Source organism: Calypte anna, chromosome 7 (assembly GCF_003957555.1).
Source record: "Calypte anna isolate BGI_N300 chromosome 7, bCalAnn1_v1.p, whole genome shotgun sequence".
Taxonomy (NCBI): Eukaryota; Metazoa; Chordata; class Aves; order Apodiformes; family Trochilidae; genus Calypte; species Calypte anna.
Genome location: NC_044253.1, coordinates 31912944 through 31935891, shown reverse-complemented (window position 1 = coordinate 31935891; position 22948 = coordinate 31912944). Strand labels below are relative to the sequence as shown.

Below are 22948 nucleotides of genomic sequence, written 5' to 3'. Positions count from 1 at the left end.
ATAATCTATGAGCACTACTTCTGCCTTGAGTCCTTCAGATGATGAAGAGCAGCAGTGCTGAGGAACTCCTGCAACGACTGGTCACTTGTTTAAATAGCAGCAGAGAACAAGCCCAGCCAGATAAAACAGTGATTTTTCATGAGCAAATAAATAAACTTAAGGCAAGGTAATTCTCAGTAAGACTATTATATTATGAGTGCTATTCTTCACCACAGGCAAAGACCTGTATCAGTTATCTAAGCAGTACACAAGACAATCTCCAGTAAATGCCTGGAGGTAAGATCTCAAGGTTCCTACCTTGCTATTAAAGGGAAGTGAGTTATTCCATAGTGAAAACAAATCCATTTTTAGCTGTGAAGCTACACTGCCACACTTGCTGGCCAAGGCAGTGTGCTTAAGTGGTTCCAAGCTCTCTGGCACTAAGACCTTCTAAGGGCTGACAAGACAACTCAGATCAAGGTGGTACTCAAACCTAAGGAATGCTCCTGAACAAATCCAAGAGCAGGCACAAACTTTGTAGATTAACAGCACTTGTTCTCGATGGTCAAAGTAAGAAAAAGCAAGGTTGTCTTTCTCTGGAATAAACTGCATTCCTACCTGCAAGTACTCCAGAATTGTTTTTCATGAAAACAAGCCCTGGAGGGTAACAAGTGGGAGTATGACTGGGGTCTTCCCCTCTTGACTAACTCCTGCACAAAACCCTGCACCATGGAGAGCACACAGTGCACTTTTCCTGTTATCTAAAAAACCTGCAGTTCAGCCTTTTGGGTACAGGCAATTAAAGCTTTTGGAAATTGTTACTGCTGGGAGGCTAGATGTAATTCTAGGTATATTCCTTCTTTCTCTCTTTGGCAAAGACTACAGCAGGGCAATGTAATTTATTTCCCTAGGCAATTAAACCAAGAATTAGTTGGCAAACCATCTCAAGTGGTAAGGAATTTACCTACTGTTGTAAGGCAGGAAGGCTTAAGAAAATTATGTTTGTCTGAAAAGCCTTTCTGGAACATTACAATAAAGAACAGAAGTTAAGTAGAAAGAAATACGTCAACATGAGAAGCAAGCTTGATTGCTGTTATGTTCAGAAGGAGAAAAGGTCTTAGGGCAGGGCAAAGGATGGGGATTAAATTATTTTATTTACATACAACCTTAACTTCATGTGCTATTCTCATGTCCATGATTTGCCTGGACAGAAACTGTCAACATATTCTGCTAACTAAAAAGAATAAGTTATTTCATTTTGATACGGATCTAACTAGATATGTCACAATAATATAATAAAAAACATTTCTCACAATAATAAATGTGACAAATGTGTAAATGTAAAAGGTTGTTTTCCCCCAAGATTTTGCTGTGTTTCCTATTCTACTTCTGAGTCAAACACAGAGCAGGTCTGAAAGGTTTATTAGACACAATATTTAAGTAAAGAAATAAATAAAACACTTATCCTGTTTTTTTGCTGGGGAATCACCTGCATGTGTCAGAGATTTTTTATTATGTGCTCCTGTATCTCAATTAAAAGGGCAGGAGTGTTTGTTCCACTTTATCTGTGGGCTAGATGCAGAAAGACCAGAAACACAAACTTCTGAGATACAAACAACAATTTTCCAGTTACTGGGGTGCAAGTTTAAAGAGGTCCTTTTATGCCCAAGGGATGCTGCAACTACTGGCACACTTTTGGTCAAGACCTTTGTAATATGGAAAGGGCAAGACTTAGAACTGTAAGGACAGTTAAACTTCCAGAAGGCTGTACACTGGTGAGCCAGTCCCACTGCACTAACAAATTAGGATTCTTCCTTGAAAGTAAAAAAAGTACAAGAGAGAACAAGAGAGAACATCTTGAATATGAAGCCCTCCTCACACACTGAAAAATCAAACTCCCAGAATATAAAGATTTGTTTAAAAAACAGAGAAAATGAAATGATGAAATTCTTCTTCTACACTACTGAAAAGCTTTTTTTATTCAGAAGAAACTGTTAAAGATGTGGGGTCACCACAAGTAGTATTTTAAGAGAAATTACCTCTCTGGCTAAGGAAGCTGGAAAGAAAACATGAAACTGAATCAGGCTACCTGATCAAGTTGGAAAATTTCTAGCATACACTTCTTCATTGTAATTCTTTCATATTAAATAAAATGACAAATAGACTAGTGGTCTCCATCAGGAGGTAGGATCAGCCAAGTCCACAAAGCACAGACCAGAGCCTGTCTCAAAAGCAAGGGCTGCATCTGAGCAGGAGATAGTAGGTCTAGATTTTTTTTTTCCTGTCTGAATTACTATTAGCAAGTCTAAAGCTGCTTGAAAAGAGAGTAAGAATTCCTGAAAAGAAAGATATTCATGGTACTGGAATGAAGTTAAGCTGACATATTTCTTCCTCCATCCTGGCAAAGTGACCAGCAGTAGCCACAATGCAATCCAGAGCCTTTTGGTTTTTTTCTTTTAGCGATGATTAAGAGTATCTTTTTTCAAGGAAAGATAATTTCATTGTTCTTGTTCAACTTCCTAGTCTCCTTTAAAAGTAAGGTAGGAATAAATGTAAGGGGACTGGCCTCAGATGACTGCCTACCCTTGAGCAGAATTCTAAAGAAACACTTAAAAAAACCCACCTCAAAACATACACACTGTGGTACAGTGAACCCTGCATAGAAACAGAAGCAAGAAAACAATCAGGTTAGTGAGACAAGCTGGAAGTCACCTGGGCAGCACGTGGGGACAGTCTTGAAGAGATTTCAGAGCTACTGACTAACCCCCCCCCAGGCTTGTGTCTAGCTGGGCTGAGAGTCACAGGTTAAGTTATAGAGAGCATATATAAAGAAAAAAAGATTTCAGAAGTATTCTTTTCTCCACAGCAGAGCCTTGATGACAGGGAGTGAGTGCTTTTATCCCACATATTGTATATAAATGCTTGTAAACCAGCAAGAGCTGAGAACTTCTCAGGATTCCATATCCACACTAGGGTATTCTATAGTGGCCAGTGATGAGTTATCCAAATCCAAAATACTTGACTTCGTGATACTAGGCTGGGGTGCATACACTATCATTCTGGGAAAATAGTGGGTTTGATCGAAGACTCAAGCAGTCCCATGAAGTCCCAGCCTCATGTTCAGGGCTATTTTGTGGCAAAGACACATCCTAAAACAGCTGAATTCCTGTATTACTCAGCAACTATCTGGAAACAGGCTTTCCTAAAATAATAAACAACATGCAAAATCCAATAGTATCTGCTGGTCTCCCCTCTCTTCTGCTTATTATGCTTATTATAGCACTTCATATGCTATTTTGAAGCACTAAATGCTGTCAAGTTGTGCCTGCACTAGTTTCAGGGCTAATAAGAGTCAGAAAAAACAACTCTGCATTATTTTTCATAAAGATTAAAGAATCAGATGACAGAAACCATAAACTTCAAAGATCACCAGAAAAGCTGATTATCACAAAAACAATTAGGAAAACTAAGTAAAGCTTTTCGGGCCTAGTCCAAAGGGCCTGAATGGAAAGTTGCTCATGAAAACAACACAACCAAGGTATGTCAATGTGCTGGCAAAAGCACCATCCAGAGGACTGATGTGGACTCACCTAAATGCCATGAAGCAAGCAGAAGGACACCTTAACCAACACTGGTTACCCTGAGCAATTTTTCTGGGTTGTAATCATGCTACCAGTCTGGAAAATCTAGAAGGTGTATTTTTCAAATGTCAAGATGGAGTGAAGATTTTAATTTAGCCTAAGCTTTTGTATCTTGCCAGTGTGAAGTTTTCTGTAAGAGAACCTAAAAAGGTTCTAAAAAGCACTCAAAAGAGAAGCTAGTCCATAAACTCTACAGCACATAAACTTTACAAGCACAACCAACCTCTGTGAAAGGCATCTGAGTTACTCACCTGAAGGGAATGATAACACAGGATGGAAGGAAGAGTCCAGCTCTTGCACATAATCTAGTATTTTAGATTCCTTGTAGTACTCACTACTGCTGAAAGCAGAGGCTGGGACCATATGTGGTAACTGAGTTTTGTATGGAAAGGAGGCATCTCTAAGTGGCAAAGTCTGCAAGGATACACAGAAACAAAGGTTAACTTTTCTCAGTTCCTTCAAATTAGACAAGAAGAAAAGAAACAACAAAAATCTGAGTGACATTTTTGATGAGAAGAGAAAAAAACCTACAAACTTCAGACAGTCTATATATGACTTTCCTCCACCTATTACCTTTGTATCTATACCCAGAATACAGAAATTCCCTTCAATTAGGGCCATGAAACAAGTTGTCAAAAGTTTCCTGAGAAAATAACTATTTCAAATCATTATTCTCATATATACCATCATAAGCAAAAAATTCCATTCCAGCACAATAGGTATGATACAGATGCACAAACAAAACAAACACCAGACTAAATACAGAGGTCTCCTCCACTCATCCCATAGTCTTAGTAAGATTCTTAGTATCTATATTGCTAGATCGTTTGAGCTTATACATTTTAATGCAAGACAATGTTAAACATTTTGAGCACATCATATACTTACAAGAAGTCCTTACACCTTGTTATAATTTAAATATCAGATAAGCAACACAAACACAAAAAGAAGATACAAAGCAATAAATACAGAGAGAAGTGCATGGAGGATTCATTAATAGGTAGTAAGGGAATTACTAGAAAGAGGAGAGCTGCAGAAAATATTAACTTAGCTGCTTATTTGAAAGGCTTGTTAAAGTAGGGAAATGAAAATGATGACCTGGTAGGTGTGAGGTAGCAGGACACTAAGGGAAAAAGCAGGGTGAAATTGGGCAGGAATAGGCAGCAGAGTGCAGGCAATACACTGAGATCTGAAAGACAGGAGAACTGAATGTGATCCTGGAGGCCAGCAGGCAACAGCAGTTTGTCCCTCAGAATAAGCTACAAAAACACTGCAGGAAACAGAGCTGTTTATGCCACTTTCAGCCTTACTGGATGCTAGCACTAGTAACCCCAAAGGCACTGGCATTTTTAAAGGCTTCCATTGGTTTTTGATACTCTGCCAAATGCTGCAGAATCCTCTTACAGGGAAGGGAGGGAAGGGGGCACTGGGGTAATTTGAGATTCAGAGCTTAACATGGTGCAAAGTGCTGTATTTATCGTCTCCTGGAAAAGGATTTCAACAAATAAAAAACATGAATATAAGTGGTTGTCTTGATTTTCTTATGACTTCTTTTATGGAATGAAAGGAAAATACCTAGCAGTTGCACCAGAGGCAAGATGATCAAATGAACATCACTTGTTTTTTTAGTCTTTCTGCTTTCTGAAACCAAGATATCTCTTTCAGCTGATTCCTGCTGTCTGAAATAGCCCAGGCTGTATTCTAGCAGTGTCACTCATCTGGTAGTGATGCACTGATTATGTTGACTACATAAAATCCCCCTCCACTTACTGAAATCAGTTCTTCTGTCAGGTGGTATCAGTATTCACAACCCACATTAAGGCAGAAAATACCCCATTACAAAGTTCCCTTTTCCATCTCTTTCTGTTTTCTCAATGATAAGACAAGTTCCCTATGTTGGTTCTGTATTGCAGGAACTATTAAAATCAAATAAATATGGATGATGCTAGAGCAGAGGAAGCCCTGTAGTGGTGGTGGGGTGGTTGTATTTCACTTTTTTTTTTTTTCCCCCCACAGGAAGACACTAACAGTCCTCAGTCCCCCTTGACCTCCACACACAGGTGTATGCAGAAACACTTTAAACTTATTTTGGAAAGAATTCTTTTCTAGCCCAGTGCTCCTTAAATCAATGTTCTGTCATTCTTCCCTGTCACAGAAACATGGGATTCTTCACCTGTTAAACTCCAAATATCCACGAAGTGCAGGCAGAACTGGTACCTGTGACTGGAAACACTAGAGGGATAAATGCTAAAGCTAATTTAATGTTTCCTGTCATATGGGCCATTAAAGTAAAGCTTACAGAGCTTTTAGGTAGTTGCTCCACATTTGATGCAATAAGAAATGTACAAAAGGACATTTCCTCTTCATACCTGGATTTTAGAAATGAAGATTTTTCCATAATCTTCCCTATTTTAGCTGCCAAAGTACCCACTCTGCTTGTACTTTTTTTACAGAAATGAATCCACAATTCAATAAATGATAAATCTCTTTCTTTAAACAGAAATCCCCAAACACTGATCAGAATTACCTAGGAAATACATAGATATGACCAACACATACAGACATCCAGTCCTTTAGTTCTGACTTCTTGCTTCAATTTAGTTTAGTCCCCAATACATTTAGAATATAGCTTAAAGCTAAAGCTGCTGCAAAACACACATAAATGGTCGAATGACCTCTAAAACCTCAATCTGCTTTGAAATAATGTTACAGTCCAATCACCAACATTGAAAATTGCCGAATTCTTTTCCTTGTCTTTTCTATGGTGGAAGTTACAACATCTAATGTCTGAATTTGCAGGTTATTTCCTTGAATGCTCTGGCATCACCACCTAAGTAATTAAATCTTTCATTAAGTCAGTTTGCAATTCAAAAGAAAATAAGGACTTACATAGTCCTTAGCAAGAGTAATTTTATTTAAATGTTTGTGAAGCTACTGGAAAAGAGCTAAAAAATCTGGCAGTGTCTGTGCTTTTAGCAACTAGATCTGGTTTGCATTTCTGATGGAAGAGTTTTCCACTGGAAAATGCTGAATTAGTGAAATCATAATGTTTGCCAGGAATGTTGATTTAATCAACAACTCTTGATGAAAAATTTCTGAAGCCCTTCATTTGGAAATAAAAGTATGTTGCTCAGCCACAGAATCTACAGACCAACTATTTTTTCCAGCAGTTAATTACTGATTTTGTAACATAACAACAAAAAAAAAAAATCCACCAAAACTCATCTAAACACAACCTCATAAATAAAAGCATTCAGCCACAGCAACAAAAGTGGTTTCATGAAAACCAAGGCAAGCAGCTTTTAGAAGAGGCCTCTCCAGCAAGCCTGACTACAATGCCAACTCTTCAGCAAGCAAGAGAGATTACAGAACTCTTATCAGTTTTCCCCCAGCTATACTACACCTTGTACATCTCCTGGAACATAAAAATGTCTTAATTCCTGAAACACTAAACCTCATGCTTCCTGAGCTTAAGTAGATACGAAGAATAACATCACAGTAGATTGATTCTACTATGGAAAGGAAAACATACTTCATTTAAGAGGAATTCAGAAGTGTATCAAGCCTTAAATCTTCAACTAAAATAGCAGCTCTGTTTTAATCTTCATAAGAAATGGTGTTGCAAACAGAATCTAATTTTCTAGAGTATTACAAATCTTAATTATCTTGGATTTTCTTTCTTCAGTACTGTTTTAATAGGTCACAGAAAATATAGTGAGCAATTTAATTTTATATTCAAATCATTCTTGTACTTGCTTGAGATAAACTGATGCACTAGACAAAGCATGTCTGGCTCCTGCTTCTGTTTAGAAGGGTCAGAAGGCTGAGCACTACTGGCCAACCATCCTTCTGCAGAGAAAAAAGTCTATGAAGTGTGCTGTAATTGAAAAGAAAAATGTTTTGGGCTCTGGGTTAAAAATTCTGCAGTGAATACTGGCCTCGTGGTTTCAGCTACTGAACACTGAAACTCCTACCACTTTTGGAAACATGCCTAAGTCTAACAGTACAGAGAGCCACAGTTCAATTACACCAATGTGCATGAATTCAGGAAGTTAATTAAATTAGCTCAAATGGACTTTGCTGAATACCTGTCACGTCTGCTTCTGATCACTCTTATAAGCCAAAAAAGGCAAGGAAAAAGCATTTATTCTCCTTACACACAGAACTTTTCAGCAATATCAAAGAAGAGATATCCCCCTCAATATTAAAACCTATTCTTCAGTATATGAGCATCTAAGAGAATCACCATGTGGGTGGTTGATGCCACCTCTTTGAACACCAAACACACTGCTAACGTTTAATCCTCCAGAAGCATTATGCACAGCTCAGACCAACCAAGCAAGGTGTTATCTGCTTGCTCCTGTGCTTTAGCATCTGCCTTAGAGGCCAGCCCACTTCCCCATGGCTGCACACCATGATCTGTGCTGAGCAGAAGATACATTAACATGAAATGTCTTATTTCACAAACTAAATATCTGGGGTTCCTTAAGCAGCAATTCACTGCAGAGTCCTTTTAGGACACACAGAATACATGGATAGTGACAAGGTTCATCTGAAAGCCCCAAAGACCACAGGCAGTGGGATGAAAAGGTGGGCAAAGCATCTAAGACACCCATCTCCATGTGGAGAGGTGCACACCAGATGGTGCCAACAACACCTAGTACATGACAAGCCCTCCCTTCCAGATGAACTTCCTAGAGATTTCAAATGGATGGGCCTTTCCCAGGCACAAGCCTGAAAATCTGTACACAGGTCAGATACAGTGAAGCAAGGTGCCCTGGGATGTAAATAAATTTGTCTGTCTCTGGCCCCTCTAAAGATGTCAATAAGGATAAAGTGGCAGATCCTGTGGCAGAGATCAGGTTTTTTCCAAGAACAGAACTGAGATTTTCATAAAACACTATCAACAATTTACTTGGCATCTGGCTTGTCTCAAATTCATATTTTTAGTTAGTGTCACAAAAGGAGTGGTGGCTTCTACTGTTCTTGGAGACCACCCACCACCTTTCATCAGAATACATGGAGTTTAATTTCCTTAATCTTGTTCTAAGCCAATGGGAGATGGACTTTCACCTGCTCTGTGGGAAATGCATGCTGTCCTCAGCATCCTGGAACAAAGACCTTTTTTTCAACCAGCAAATCAACTGAAAAATCAAGGTTAGTGCCTAATCTTTGACAAATTAAATAAACCAAAGAAGCAGAGACACGTTAACCCACAGGGATATACTATAAAAAATGGCACAAAGAAATTAAGAGTAGACATGATCAGTAAAACACTACAGATATATCATATTCAGCACAAGGTGAAGGACTGTGAGAAACACACTTCAGGATTTTCATTCTGGAAAAAGAAACTATTTGCTTGCCTCACAAATAGCCTCACAAAGGATGGGTTTTGGTTCACTGGCAGTATCACTGTATTGCAAAAGCCAGAAGTGTTTTCTCTTCCCCAGCAGACAACAGTCTTGTCACAAGCTCAGAACAACTGAATGCATAGGAATGCTTTTTTTTTTTGCCCATTAAGCTTTTGTGGATTTTTAACAAGCAGAAGGCCTTCTTTTTTAACTTCTGGTGTTAAAAAAGTGATTTAATCACCATTTGTTTACAATTAAAAACCATAATCAAGAGATTCTCCTCCCAAGACCAGACCCAGAGAGGTACTACACCATTTTCACTGTAGCAGGATGTACCCTCTTCTTGAAACTAGTTTGCAGGAGACTTGGCAACACAACAACATTCCCTGTATTCATGGCTTTCTCCAAGTCAGCAACACCAGGAAGCTATGCAGGAGAAGGTGGTGAAGCCAACATCTAGAGATACCAAAGAAGAGGATGACAACTTTCAGTGCAACTAAGGGGAAATGACTCCTTCACTGTGTGAAAGGCAAAACTAGCTGGCTACGGGACAATATGCTTGCTGGTTACTGCTTAGGCAGTACTGTTTCTCTAACTTTACAGACCAAGGGAAGTAGAGAAAGCAGTAATTGCTAACAGCCACATAGAATTCACCTGTATCTCCTTCAATGCAAATAAACCACAGCACAGGATAATATAACAGAGGAAATGGGATTGTATTCTAGGAAGCAGGTGCTAAAATACTCATCCCCAGACAAACATCACCTGGCAGAAAACAGGGCACAACTTCTACACTCTATGCAGCATTCTGATTAAGCACCTTGTTTGCTCACATACCCTTCTCTTTGTCCCTTGTTAGCCCTTCCTGCTAACTACACCTCTTGCAGACAGCAGACATTTAGCAAGATAAATCTCTTCATACTGAGTAGAATAAAAATTGTAAAAGTGTGTGTGTATATATATCTATTTAGTCCTCCCTAAAAACTAAAAATGAACAAGGCTCAATGAAAGATCCACACGTATTTATCAAGTGGCAACTATCACTGGCCCTAAGCATGCACTAAGAATGAAGGAGGACACAAAAATCATACAACTGGCAAGAGAGCTAGATTAAAATAAGAAACCCAAACCCTAGAATTTAAATTTTCTTGTCTGTTTTAGAGCTTTCTGGAGAAGCACATACTTTTTCCTCCCCCTTTTAAAATAAAAAAAAACCCCACAAAACAACAACCCAACCACTAAACAAAAGCAGATATTCTTCTGCTCAGGCTTAACTCCTGTTCGCAACTGAAGAGAAGAAATATGGCAACACTCAGCTGCAAGAGTTGGCAATATTGTACCAACCAATTGCTTGTGGTATTTAAAACATAAGCTTCTGCACCTCAATCCCCAGCTTCCAAGGTATCAAAACCTTTGCAAATTTGCAAGACAGTTTTCTTTATGTGCCTCAGTCCACACAGCCAACTCCTCCAGCAGGCAGAGATACAAACACAGTGAGAATTTGCAGATTACAAAAACACCCAAAACCACTGTGCTCTGCAACTCAGCAAAGAAATAGGACCAAAACTGATAGCACTCAGATCTCACTGATGGACTGAATCTTACCTTTATGTACAGCTGTGTAAAGGTTTCATAAATTAAAACACTACCTTTCCTCAACGACATCTCTTATGTGACTTAAATGTATAATATGCATAATAAGTATCTCTTAATGTGACTTAAAAAAACAAACAAACAAACAAAAACTTGAAACTGATGTCATTAGTTAGGATGCTAAATGAGGAAGTAACAAAATGTACTAGAAAAACAAATTCTTTGTTACTAAAGAAACACTGAAGGAAGCCACACAGGTAAAATACTAGAAAAGAGAACAACAGGCCATGTCAGTTAAGGACACACCTCTCCAGAGGTTCTCACTAGTAGAATTATTTGTCTGCTTTTATTAAACAAACTTAACAGAACCTTTGGTAAGTCGTAGATAATTCAGATCTTTCAAGTTTGGGCAAAAAAACCCCCAACAGATGGAGATAAGGTCCTCACTATAGGAAAAGCATTTGCAGAAGCATTCAGGCACTAGACTTTGAGAATCTGGGTATGTGGGGGAAGCAGTTATGAATGCAACAACCACAGGGAAATTATTCAATTGGAGATAATTTCTCATTTCTTGAAGTCCTGACACAAATCTGCTACTTACAGACTTCCTTAGGTTTAATGTTTTAATATTCTTGGACCTCTTTCTTTGTGCTAAATCTGCATTACACGAATTTCATAGGAGGAGACAACGACCCAGAGGTTGTTTGACTTGCCAGCTATAACAATGCAAACAGTGACAGATCCAGCATTTTGAACAGAGCACTCTGACTCCCAAGGCTGCAAGCACATTTCTCCTGCCTGCAGTTCACTCCTTTGTGCTGTCTTGCATGCAAGTTTTAGTATTCAAAAATCAGGCTGAAGTAATGCACCACAACAATCACATCCTCTGGACTGAAGCACAGATTGCAGTCCCAGGGTTTACTGTGCATGTGGATTATTCTAAGTGACTTCTACACTGACAATTAAGAAAAGGCCTAAGCTCTTACCAAGCAATTTAGATAATGAAAAAAGAAAGATACAAACCAGATTGCATGGCCAAAAGATGACTCACAGATCATCTGTGGTACTTAGTATTTCTAAATTACAGGGCAAGAGGATACGGCCCCAAAGGATGTTTGAGGTTCCTGAAGATACTTTAGGGTGACAAGTAAATCAAATGCTCTGCATCCTGTTTAATTTATCCCCACTGCAGTCCATCTTATAGATCTGGCAGGTCTTCTTGAGTTTCACAGAGTTCTATGTTTTCTTTTAGATACTACTCTGTGTAAGCATTATTTAAACACCAGAGCAGTGAAAGGTGTAGCCCTCTTCAGAAAAGAAATACAGGGAAGCAGAGGACAACATAGGGCATCTCTGAACAGGCACAGGGAGGCTACTAGGTCACTGAATATTCAAACTTTTGACAGCACTGTAAATGCATGTGGCATGGCAGTAGATAAGAGAAATAATGTGGCTGTCTTCCCAGTGACCTTATGAACTGATGGGATAGCAGTTCACTGTTTCATACTTTGCTTTTCCTAACATGGATGTTGGGAGGTGGAAAGGAGCTTCCCAAATGAATCTGAAGAGATGTGAAGGACAAAACATTCAATGCACAAAGGGTATAATCAGTCAGCCCAAACCCATAGCATTCCTCAAAGCTATTCCAGCATTTCTTAATTCCCACCACATGGGAAGTCTACATCTTAATGGGATTCTCTGGTCAGAAATCTTCAGTCATTTTCTTCTCTGGTGAGCAGCACTGCCCATCAGCACTGCCAGGTGCTTGCTGCCTGGCTGCTCAAACCAAGCCATGCAAGGAGGGTGGTGCAGGAGCCCTGATGTTCAGAAGATTCTATCTTCTCCTTGGACTCTGGCCACTGGGCCTCTGTTAACTCCACACCTGCTGCAGAGAGGTGGCAGCAAGTCTTCCCTAACTCCAGCTTGCTCTGAGGCCAGTGACCTTAAATAAATGGTGTCCCTCACAGACCATGGTACTAGGGGCTATATAAATATATATAACTTGAAGAAATCTGGGATAAGTACTTGCTAGAGATGGCACACTAACATTACATTAAAAACCCAACTATTTTCCATCTGCTGACAAGTAATTCGTTTTTCTAAGAAAGCTCAGAGGAAATTTACAGGATTACTACTGAGAATATAAATGCATTTTCAAAGAAAACTAGGCATCAATCCCAGAGGCCATTCCTCAATTTGCATCCTTACCCTCAGACATCTGCCTAATCTAGCAGTCAGCCTGGGCTGATAACCAATGTTCTTCCATTTCAAGCTGAGCAATCTCATCAACAGCTGGGTAACCACTACATGTGCAAGTGCAGGACTAAGAAAGTGGCAGGGCCTGATAGAATAAGATTTCTTGAATGAAACAATACACTGATGATGGCTCTTAAATAAAAGACTTGATATCCATTTAGGTTTGATTGTCAAGACTGTGCTGGAAATGTCCAGTTCAATTTTATCACTTACTTCCCCAGCAGGATCCCTGATACACTGTTTTTAGCCAACAATGTGGCTTTGTTTGCTGCTTCACCTTAATTTTAAAAACTTTAATTGAGTTTGTTTTCTGCATGAAGCCTGAAGCTGACAGCTTGATTGCTGCCACCATCCCTTATTTTCTCCAGGAACAGGAGCTGAATCTATCTGCAGCACACAATCCAGTCACCCACGTGGCCTCCCAGTTGACTTCCCCACAGAAAGACATTAGGGAACAGAGTCTAAACACAGGTTTCTGAGCTGAGAGCGGCAGTAATCACAAACAGCACTGTCTACAGGAGTGTTTTCCACACTGTCTTCAGGACACTGCTCTGTCTTCTGCACTGTTGGTACAGATACAGTGGAGCTGGGGTAGCACAAAGCAACCCAGCACTAGAAGTGCCAAGAGGATGGAGCAGGCACACAGCAACACCAGCACCAGTATTTGAATCCCTAACTAGCAACTTAAAAATGCACTTTTTGATTGCAGTCTACACTCCAAGATAAACAATAAATTTTTAGTCTACAAGTCAAGGTAAATTATTGAGCACGCAAAGCAGCTCAGTTCTATGGTTGGCTGAAGAGAAAAACGTAAATCTGCTTTGTATTCCTGCTGCTGGCTGCAAAAATAAAGTTTTTGTTCTCAAGCTTCTACTGTGATTCTCTGAGCTGCACTAACTTTGGCCCAGTTTTCAAAGGACAAGAGACATAGGCAGCACTCATATAAATGAGATAGTTGAGCATGAAAGATGTAGGCTTCTGGAAAAGCCTGTTTATAGAAGTTGAATCTAGAGTGGAAACCTCTCATATTAGAAGTAGAAGGAAGGGTAAGTCCTGGAGTCTCTTGCAGAGGAGAAATCTCCACAGCTGCAAGAAGCACTTGTGGTACTGAAGGTATCAGTTGGTGAATGAGGTCTTCAACCTCTTTATAATACAGAATGGACTGAAGGAGAAACAAAGAAGTTCAAGTCAGTAACAGTCTCCTTGGTTAATTCCAGGAAGATGAAAAGCCTACGTAGCACAAGTGTCTAGGAGACTGAGCTCCCAAAACTCTAACCTTTCCCCCACACCCCGCCACTGACCCTCCAGGCAGGCTGCTGAACCTTTAAGCCTCACTGCCAGGAAGCTGGGAAATCACAAGAAGCCAGACTGTTTTTCAATAAAATATCTTGGTTAAACCAGGACACTCCTGCAATTTTGCAGAGAATGCTGAATCAGCACACACAGAACATTCTTGCAGGGGAAATTTCTCCTCAGATCATCAGTACATTTGGTAAATCTGAGACAGCTGGCAGAGGAGACATAGAGATCTCTCTCCATAAAGCATACTTTTAAAAGACAAAGTGAAATCAAGAAATTAAAAATGCTTTGGATTAACACTTCTCTAAAGAAATATTTCATACCATCTCTAGTCCCAAATTAGACTGTTGCTTTACCAGCAATATGCTAGCAATACCAGATGTGAACAGATATGTCTATGTCCTGGTTTGAGAGGACAAGGATAAAAAAATATCTGCCTGGGACACCACCAGCAAACTATTGGTTTAGTAGTTATAATGGGGAGCAGCTGAGCCTATAAAAGGAGAGGATGGGTCAGGAGACCCAAACAGACCTATCACAGTATTCCCTCCCATGGTGCTCAGTATAAAATGGCTCCCAAGAGAGCCCTTCTCTGGCTGCTTTGCTAGCTGGGTTAACTCATCCTCTGCTGTCTCCCACAGGCAGATCGTGCACAGGACCAGCTGCTGCTTGCACTGCCACTCCTTGGGGACATGGAAGGTGTAGGAGTCCTGCTGGCTGCCCAGCTCACCCCCCCCCCCCCAGAGGCTGGACATGTGTTTCTCAGCTTTGCTGTTGGTCTGGGACATAGTACCAGGATCCTTGAGCAGCCCAAGAGCATCCTCCAAACACATCAGCAGCACCCAGTGGTGGTGTTTCTTCATTCAAGTCATGATAGTCCACAGCTACTCTCCATTCCCCATTAGACTTCTTCACTGGACACCAGTGTCTACCAGGCTTGATACTTTTTGGGTTCTGACGTGCCAGGCCATCTAATCCTCACTTCCCAATAAACTCAGTTATCCCTTTCCTCCACCTGGCTGGAGGCAGGGCACCTCTAACCTCTGGAGTATTTTCCACTGCTGACAGGTGCAGTTATGTAACTTGTAGTTGCATCAATGAATGAGTTTGTGCTGGGATCGTAACTACTGGGACTGTAACACCATTTGAAAAAATGACACAGTTTAGGCCCAGCTGGTACCTACCAGGCCCCCCCTCACTCACCCCTCACCCCCACTGTGAGATAGGGAGGAGAAAATCCACCCAAAGGCTCATTAACCGAGACAAGAACAGGGAGGTTTTCATTCCCCAATTACAGTAATGGGCAAAAAACAGACAAGTTCAACTTGGGAAGAAAACCCCTACTTTATTCTACCAGGAGAAAGAGAAAACATGGCCAGATCTTAATACCTTGCCTGCGGCCCCCTTCTCCCCAGGCCCAGATCACTTCCCCCCTGCCTCCCCTTCAGGGCACAGGGGACGGGTAGGGGGGGTTCAGGGTCAGTTTCCCACATGGTGTTTCTGCTGCTCCTTCCTCCTTAGGGGGAGGACTCCTCTCAGCCTTCCCCTGCTCCAATGTGGGGTCCCACTTATGGGAGAGAGTCCTTCAGGAACCCCTGGGACATGAGTCCCTCCCCCCAGGTGCAGTCCCTTAGGAACTGCTCCAGCCTGGGCTGCCCAGAGTCACAGCTGCTTCAGAACAGTCACCTCCTCTGGCACAGGGTCCTCCATGGCTGCAGCTCCACATCTGTCCCACATCTGCAATCCTGCACAGGCTGCTGCTTCACGTCACCTGCCCACCTGTGACACTTCAGGGGTTACAAATCCACGTTTACCCCACTGTGGTCCTTCAAGGGCTGCTCCTCCACAGGGGACAGCTGCCATCTCACCACAGGCTGTGGGAACATCTCTGCTAGGGCACCTTCTCCCCCTTCATCTTCGCTTACTTTGGTGTCTTTTCTCTGGCATTGCTCTCTCAACTCCTCCTCTGCTCTGCAGGTCTCTTTTTTATATTTCTGCAGTTTCATTTTCCCATTTCTTGAATGTTACTTGCAGAGGCTTCCCATATCTGCTTGGCAAAGATTGGAACCAGGGGAGCTTCCAGCAGCTTCTCACAGGAGCCACCCTTGTGGGCCCGCCCCACTTCCAAAACACCACTGCACTAACCCAAGACAGTCTTACACTTCACAATGGACAATGGATTTTTTTCCCCTTTTAAAAACATTAATTCCTTTGTCATGTGGAAAATTTTAAGGGTTTTAAAGCATTCATAAACCATCATGAAAAAGGCAACATAACTAATCTGAAACAGCAAAAACGGAAACAAGATTAAGATATTGCACTTAAATTTCCTAGAAAATAATGTGCCACCAGCTGTGTAAACTATCTTGTAGCTAAAACAAATATTCTGAAAACAAGCAGGCAGATGATTTACACTGTAGCATGTTTCCTCAGCAGTCAAACCTTGCAAAGAAGCTCTTCAGTTGTCTGCACAAAGGCTTTAAAGATAGCCATAGAGCAAACTGATTTGATAAGCAGGACTGCCAGTAATCTTTAATTTTTATTTTTAACCCATTAACTCTGAGCTCCTGCTGACACAGCCAGTATTCCCATCACACACACTATATGCTCCCTGAACGTAACAAATACACACCACAGCATGCACTATTCTTCTGACATACCAGACAAGACACATGCAGAGTCTAGCAGCTGGAACCTTTGGTTTGTCTCCTGAAGACAGAGGCAAGGACTTACCTGCTGACTCCAGTAACAGGCACTGTGCATTCTGTAGAGCTTCCTCTTCTGGAAACTACGAAGTGGCCTCGTTCGGGCAGATGTGCTCACGTTAGTCACAGAGAGAGATCTCAGTCTTGTCCTCTCTCTTCTTCTTTTCTTGATGTGCTGATGATCAAGCAACCAGCTGCTTGAAGAGGATACCTCTCTGTTGTCTGATGCTCTGAAATTTTATGATTAATGGATGGAAGAAACACAAAAAGTTAAGTATCTGCCATATGCACAGGCCAAGATTTTCATGCATCGATTAGCATTAAGCTGTCTAATTCTATTAGAATTTTATAAACATTAAAATGTTTTAGCACACTGTTTCAGGAAACCACATATGAGCTTTGCTTGATTGTTGATTAATTCTATTTTAGGTCACAAAAGAAAGTTTATCATTTTTGTTCACTTTTCTGATCACAGAAACAAATATCAAAATGTAGTTAAACCCTCAAACATATAATGGTTTTTTGTTTTCCAAATTCAGGAACTCTCTTATGTAACACTCGTAACACCTACAAGTTTTAAATTATAATTAATATTTTGCCACAAACCTGCATTCCATTCAAGATAGCAGTCAGACCTAGAATACTGCTCTTACAGTTTTGAGATTTTCTAATGTTGCTCAGGAACTGAAACTGAACTAAATCTACACCAACAAGTGTCTATTCTGCAAAGGGGTTGCAACTCACTGTGAAGCACTTGTATAAAATTAGGAACTCTGCATGCTCAGTTTAACCAATCTGAGGCCATTAGGCTTCACTTCCAGGGATGTGCCAATAAAGCTCAGAAGCAAAGCCCAGCCTGGGTGAAGTTCTCAAGGAGGAGGGGAAAAACTACCCTTTTTCTCTGTCTTTAAGACCTAGAAGCTGGTTAGATAACTTTAAATTATGAAAGCTCAGCTCCAGTCACAATGTGACAGGGCCTATATGGATACATGGAAAGCTTCATTTTAATGTTACATCTCAATCCAACCTGCATTCCCCTCCCCCAACTATTCCTTTCAAATATACAGCATCATCCCTCCACAACCTCACCTACACAGACCCTTGGGAACACTGCAAGGTATGCATTCTAAACACCCTCCGTTAGGCTGGAAATGACTCCATGGGAAGAATACACTTCATTTTTACAGGTATCTTGATCTTATTTTTGCATCTGCCTGCAAAGCCTTCGCTTGATGCAAAAACTGCATTTAATTTTACAATACTGAAGACCCTGACAGCAACTGTAAACTGCCTGAGAAGTGCAAGTATGTGAGATATTTTGGTCTTGGTTCACAACAGGTCCATCTATCTGCATAAGGTGTTATTTTCTCTTATGAGCTGTATATGGCAAGTGACAGCCTTAATAGGAAAGTTGTAACACAGTAAAAAATTAAAATTAAGGTATTACAAGGCCATTTATCAATCTTTTTGGCTACGTAGTAGTCTTCTAGCAGTACATTTTATTAACTAGAAGTGCTCATTATGAAAGTGTGATTAAACACCATCCCATGCTGTGCTGGTGTGGTAATAATGCTTTATAGGCATGAATTTGAGCTGTCCTGCTGACACATCAAGACAATCCCAATAAGCAACACAGAGTCAATGAAAAAAACTGTGCTAATTACAACAGGGATGGTACAATCTATTTAAAGGATCAGACTAGCAGCTACCAAGAAAAAGCCCAAAATACTGAAACATGACATTCTTAATTCTAGCATGGAATTCTTAAGGCTTGGGAAAGAAAAACGAAGTTTGAAGACCATGCAAAAGTTTTCTTAAAATACTTTCTCTGCATTCTCAAAACCTTTTGCTCTGTAATTATCTGCCTTGAAGTCAGATGGTACAAAGCCCAACTTCTTGACTTTCACATACCTCCCACTTTCATGTAAGACACCTTGGAAAGGTACATTAGAACAAAGCACTCCTCAGTTTCTCTCTTAAAATTCTGTGATTCCTGCCTTTGTTCTAGTGGTCTGCTCTGGTCTTTGATAACATCAGTCTGACAGCTGCTTTATTTACCCTCCTCTGCCTCACAGTAACACACAGCTCTGTTTTCAGATGAGGCAGAGATCTTAGCTTGGTGGCTTGGAGCTCTGGCACACAGCTGGATGGTTTTCCCACCACTTGTGTAAATAGGCTTCCCAGTCAAGGTTTGAGTTACCTGCTTATTTTCATGTCAGTTTGGGCTTTTTTCTAAATTTCACTCTACAGAATAGAGGAGGTGAACTGTCACCACATGTAAAAATCATTCATTTTCTCAAACACTCCTTTCAAAGCCCATAGGTTGGCCTTTCTTGCATTGTACCCTAGCTAAAGAGCAGAGATCTTAACTCACTGATACACATATATATGGCAAGGCATTAGACAGGCACTATATGTACTGCACTAATGAACTTTTTCATGCTTCTCCCTTGGTGAGGAGGTGGTCATCACTTGCTTAGGGAACTGCTTTTATTAACATTTAGGTTCAATGCATTTGGCTAACCTTGGCATCTATATTCAATTGAGCAAAGAAAAGCAAAGAAAAGGAAGCCACTAATGAGATTATGACCTTGATAAAAAAGCAGTTCAAGGTTACCCACATTTAATCAACCAGGAGCTGCAGATGCACTACCACTTCCACTGGGAACAGCCAATTAACCAACCTTACTGCAACCCCATCATTAACCAACCTCAAACACCCTGCACTTGGATTATCATACATTACATTTGGATTATTATGAACATGGATTATCATATCTTTCACATGAAGAGCCTACAAATATTTTGAAGAAGTTACTTAAGTAAAAATCACTATCAATTTTTTTCCTCTTCAAAAATAAAAATCATGAAATGATTGCTCATAAAATGGCAAGAGGACTCATTTTGGACAGTGTCTGATAAATCACAAGAGAAGTGGCTTGAAGTGACATTGTAAGGGTCCCTTATCATGAAGTCAACTTCATACAGGCTTAAGAACATTTTTAAAAGCAGGAACACTTCCTCATGTGTTTTGTGAAAAAATCACAGACTCAAGACACAGCCTTCTAACAGTCTAAATGACTTATTCCACACAGCTATCTCTATTAGCAACTCCTATGTCAGGGCTTGTTCTCAAACTGATTCTCCCCAAGAGTCTCTGTGAAAAACTGATCCATCAGAAGTATGACCACTGTGTGACAGGACCCCTTCACCCTTAAATTTAGGGCAGAGTGACACAATCACTTTGGAACAGAAGGCAGAAGCTGCTTACCCTAATCTCTCTGGGGGAGGCTACAGCCTCTGCAGCAAAGCTGCTGAAGCAGACAGCATGGGCAGCTCTTCTGGGAGCCAGGAGCCAGGGAATTACCTTCTGCTGCAGACACTGCCATAAACCCAAGCCCCCCCAACCTGGTTGGAACAGCTCTAGTTCCCAACCCCAAGCTCTAGCTGGGAACACTTTCTTTGTCCACCTCATCTTAATTAAGACCTATGAATAACAGCAATCACTCCAGCCTCAAAAATCACATTACCAATGTCTCAGGAGAAATAACCTGCATACCTGGGTCTTTTGTACCACAGGACTGTAGCCAATTACCTTAATGCTGTTCTGAGACTAATACTGATTATAGCCAGTACAGCATTTTTAAATCTTTGGATAAAAGATGAAATTACCAAGAAGTATGGAGTAGCATTGAGAAACATTTTTCGACAAATACTAATTCTGAGCTGCTTCAGTCATCCTGAAAAGTATATCCACCCAGAACAAAAGACCACAAATGGAAAAATATGATCTCCAAATTTTTGAGCAAGCAGCTGGCAAAGATAAATTTGGCCTTGTACTGAAGAGGGATGTGGTTAAAATTAACGAAGCTGCTACAAAAACCTAACAGTGACCCATGCTGAGGTACAGGAGACATTGCTTACGTATTCTGCTAATCTAGGAAAGTCTTGTTAGTTGCTTTTCCAGGAATAAAACTGCACTCATGATGACTGAATGCATTAAATCTAAAATAATAAGTAGTAGTAAGTTGCTTTCTGTATCCTTCCACTAATTCCACAGATAGCTTCATCTTCCCAGTACTTAAATGTAGTTACAGTGACTGCATAATTTTATGATGTCTTTTAGAGCAAAATAAAACCCTAATACTTTCAGCCTTATAAGCAAGACTTGACTACTCCTGAAGCTTGCAGAAAGCAGCTCTCTCCTGATTTATTAATGATTAACAGGTCCATCTACATAACCTTATCAAATGTTATTTTCAAATAATACCACCACCATACTGTGACCTACCTGAAGGAGATTCCATTGACCAGCTGTCTGTGCCTACACATCTTGGATGAAAGAGATGAAGAAGCTGGAGACAGATTGAGTGGAGCAATAAGGCTACTGATGATTTCACTTAGCTGTGCACTCTGGAAAAAAAAATGCAGTAAGACTTTTACCCACTTCACAGATCAAAAGTCCTGGTTTTTTTTGTTGTTTTCCTACTTTGGATTCCAGTCACGTACATCATGGAGTAGTCATATTTAGTTTCTTCTTGTGAATAATCAAGAGCGGCATGGTTTGATTTGTTTTTTCACAATTATTACATTCCACTCTAAACACACACAAAAAAACCCCAAAACAACAAAAAAACAACACAACCCTGAACAGTCAACCAAGGACATTGTTTATACATTTGGAGAAGTAGTACACAAAACACATTAGTGATTTTAGTATTTTAAGCAAAGGTTTTTAGAACAGCAAAAGAAATCAGAACACTTTAGGGCTGATGTTACAACAGCTGCAGCCCAGAGCTACTAACTGGCCATTCAACAAGTATTGCAACAGGAAAAATGAAAAAAAAAGTCTGCTGTCTACTTCTTGTACATTTTGTTCAATCCAAGTATTTTTCTTGTCAAAAGAATCCTCTTCATTGCTCACTGTAGTCTGACAAGAGTGTTTTCACAAAAGGAAGTGTAGCTACAGGAGGACTATTGACTACAGACAGAATAGCTAAAATAGTCTGATATCCTCAAAAATAGCAGCAAGAAGTCTCGACCCCACCAAAATGCAGACTTTCAGAACTGCCCCAAAACAAATGCAGCTAATTTCTTAAGTCTAAGAATTACTTCTTATAAAGCAATGAATTGTGGACTGATTCCAGATAAGATTTCACAATGATTTTTTTGTTCTAAATGTCAAACCTTAAAGGCTATTCTGACAATAAATGTAGGTTTCTTAGAGGAAGCTGAGTGCTGCAACATTAAACAGAAATTTAGTGTATCTGCAATGGAATAATACTATTTTTTTTTTAACTTTTAAATTATTTTGTAGGTTTCTCATTCAGAAACATAAGACTGCTTAAAACATGAACTGCTAAAGGTTAGTAGGTTTTCTTTATATTTGGAGGCACAGCCATTTATGCAGAAAGAGGCAGGAAAAAAAATTTTCCATTTTACTACAACTCATGTCCTTTCTGTTCATACTTAAGTGATACAGTTGGGTAAAAATTTAATGTCAGATTAAAATATCCAGAAATGGATATTACAGTGCAGAAATAGCAAGTCAATTATTAAAAAGTTTGGATAAAGCAAGTAAGATGCCAGTAAAATATTTAGCAGAGTGATTTAAAAATCTCAATTGAATTAAATCTGCAAGGAGCAGAGTCTTTACTGAATATAAAAGCACAAAAACAATGGCAGACTTCCAAAACACAAGTTAAAATATACATGTCTTTAAAACACTGCCAAGCTTTGAAAAGGACTTGAAAACAAAATTAATAACAGTGGCCAGGTTCAGTCACTTCATATTACTTATGATTTTGCTGTTGTTGTTCACAAGTAAAATAATTTATTTTTAAGAAAGAAATACTTCAGTATAGGACTGAAGAATTCTGTAGAAATATCTGTGGATGTATTTCAGCATATAGCATTGCTGCTCTTAAAACTGAAGAAGAAACTCAGAGCTTCAAGGTTAAGGTTGATTAACAGAACTGATAGTCAAAAAGGAAATCAAACCCCAAAGGTTTTTTTGTGGTATAAATCCAACGTAATCTGTGGGACTGTTAAGTTAAAAAAACTTTTACTTCCAAGTAATTTTCAGATTGTCAAAGTTCTTGGACCTCTGTTTGTAGCTGCT

General features: G+C 39.9%; 1 protein-coding gene across 10 annotated transcripts in view; it reads right to left on the bottom strand.

Moving 5' to 3' along the window:
• The window catches only part of KANSL1L (KAT8 regulatory NSL complex subunit 1 like), a 68108-nt gene that overhangs the window by 16840 nt on the left and 28320 nt on the right, over positions 1-22948 (bottom strand). For all 10 annotated transcript variants that reach the window (XR_003987744.1, XM_030454163.1, XM_030454166.1 and 7 more), the window contains 3 exons: positions 21119-21240; positions 16856-17057; positions 3872-4034 (listed from right to left, as the gene is read on the bottom strand). Coding sequence is in view for 9 of the 10 variants with exons in the window: in XM_030454163.1 (XP_030310023.1) it covers positions 3872-4034; positions 16856-17057; positions 21119-21240 (487 nt within the window). In the remaining variant the exon portion in view is untranslated. The remainder of the gene's footprint in view (positions 1-3871; positions 4035-16855; positions 17058-21118; positions 21241-22948) is intronic.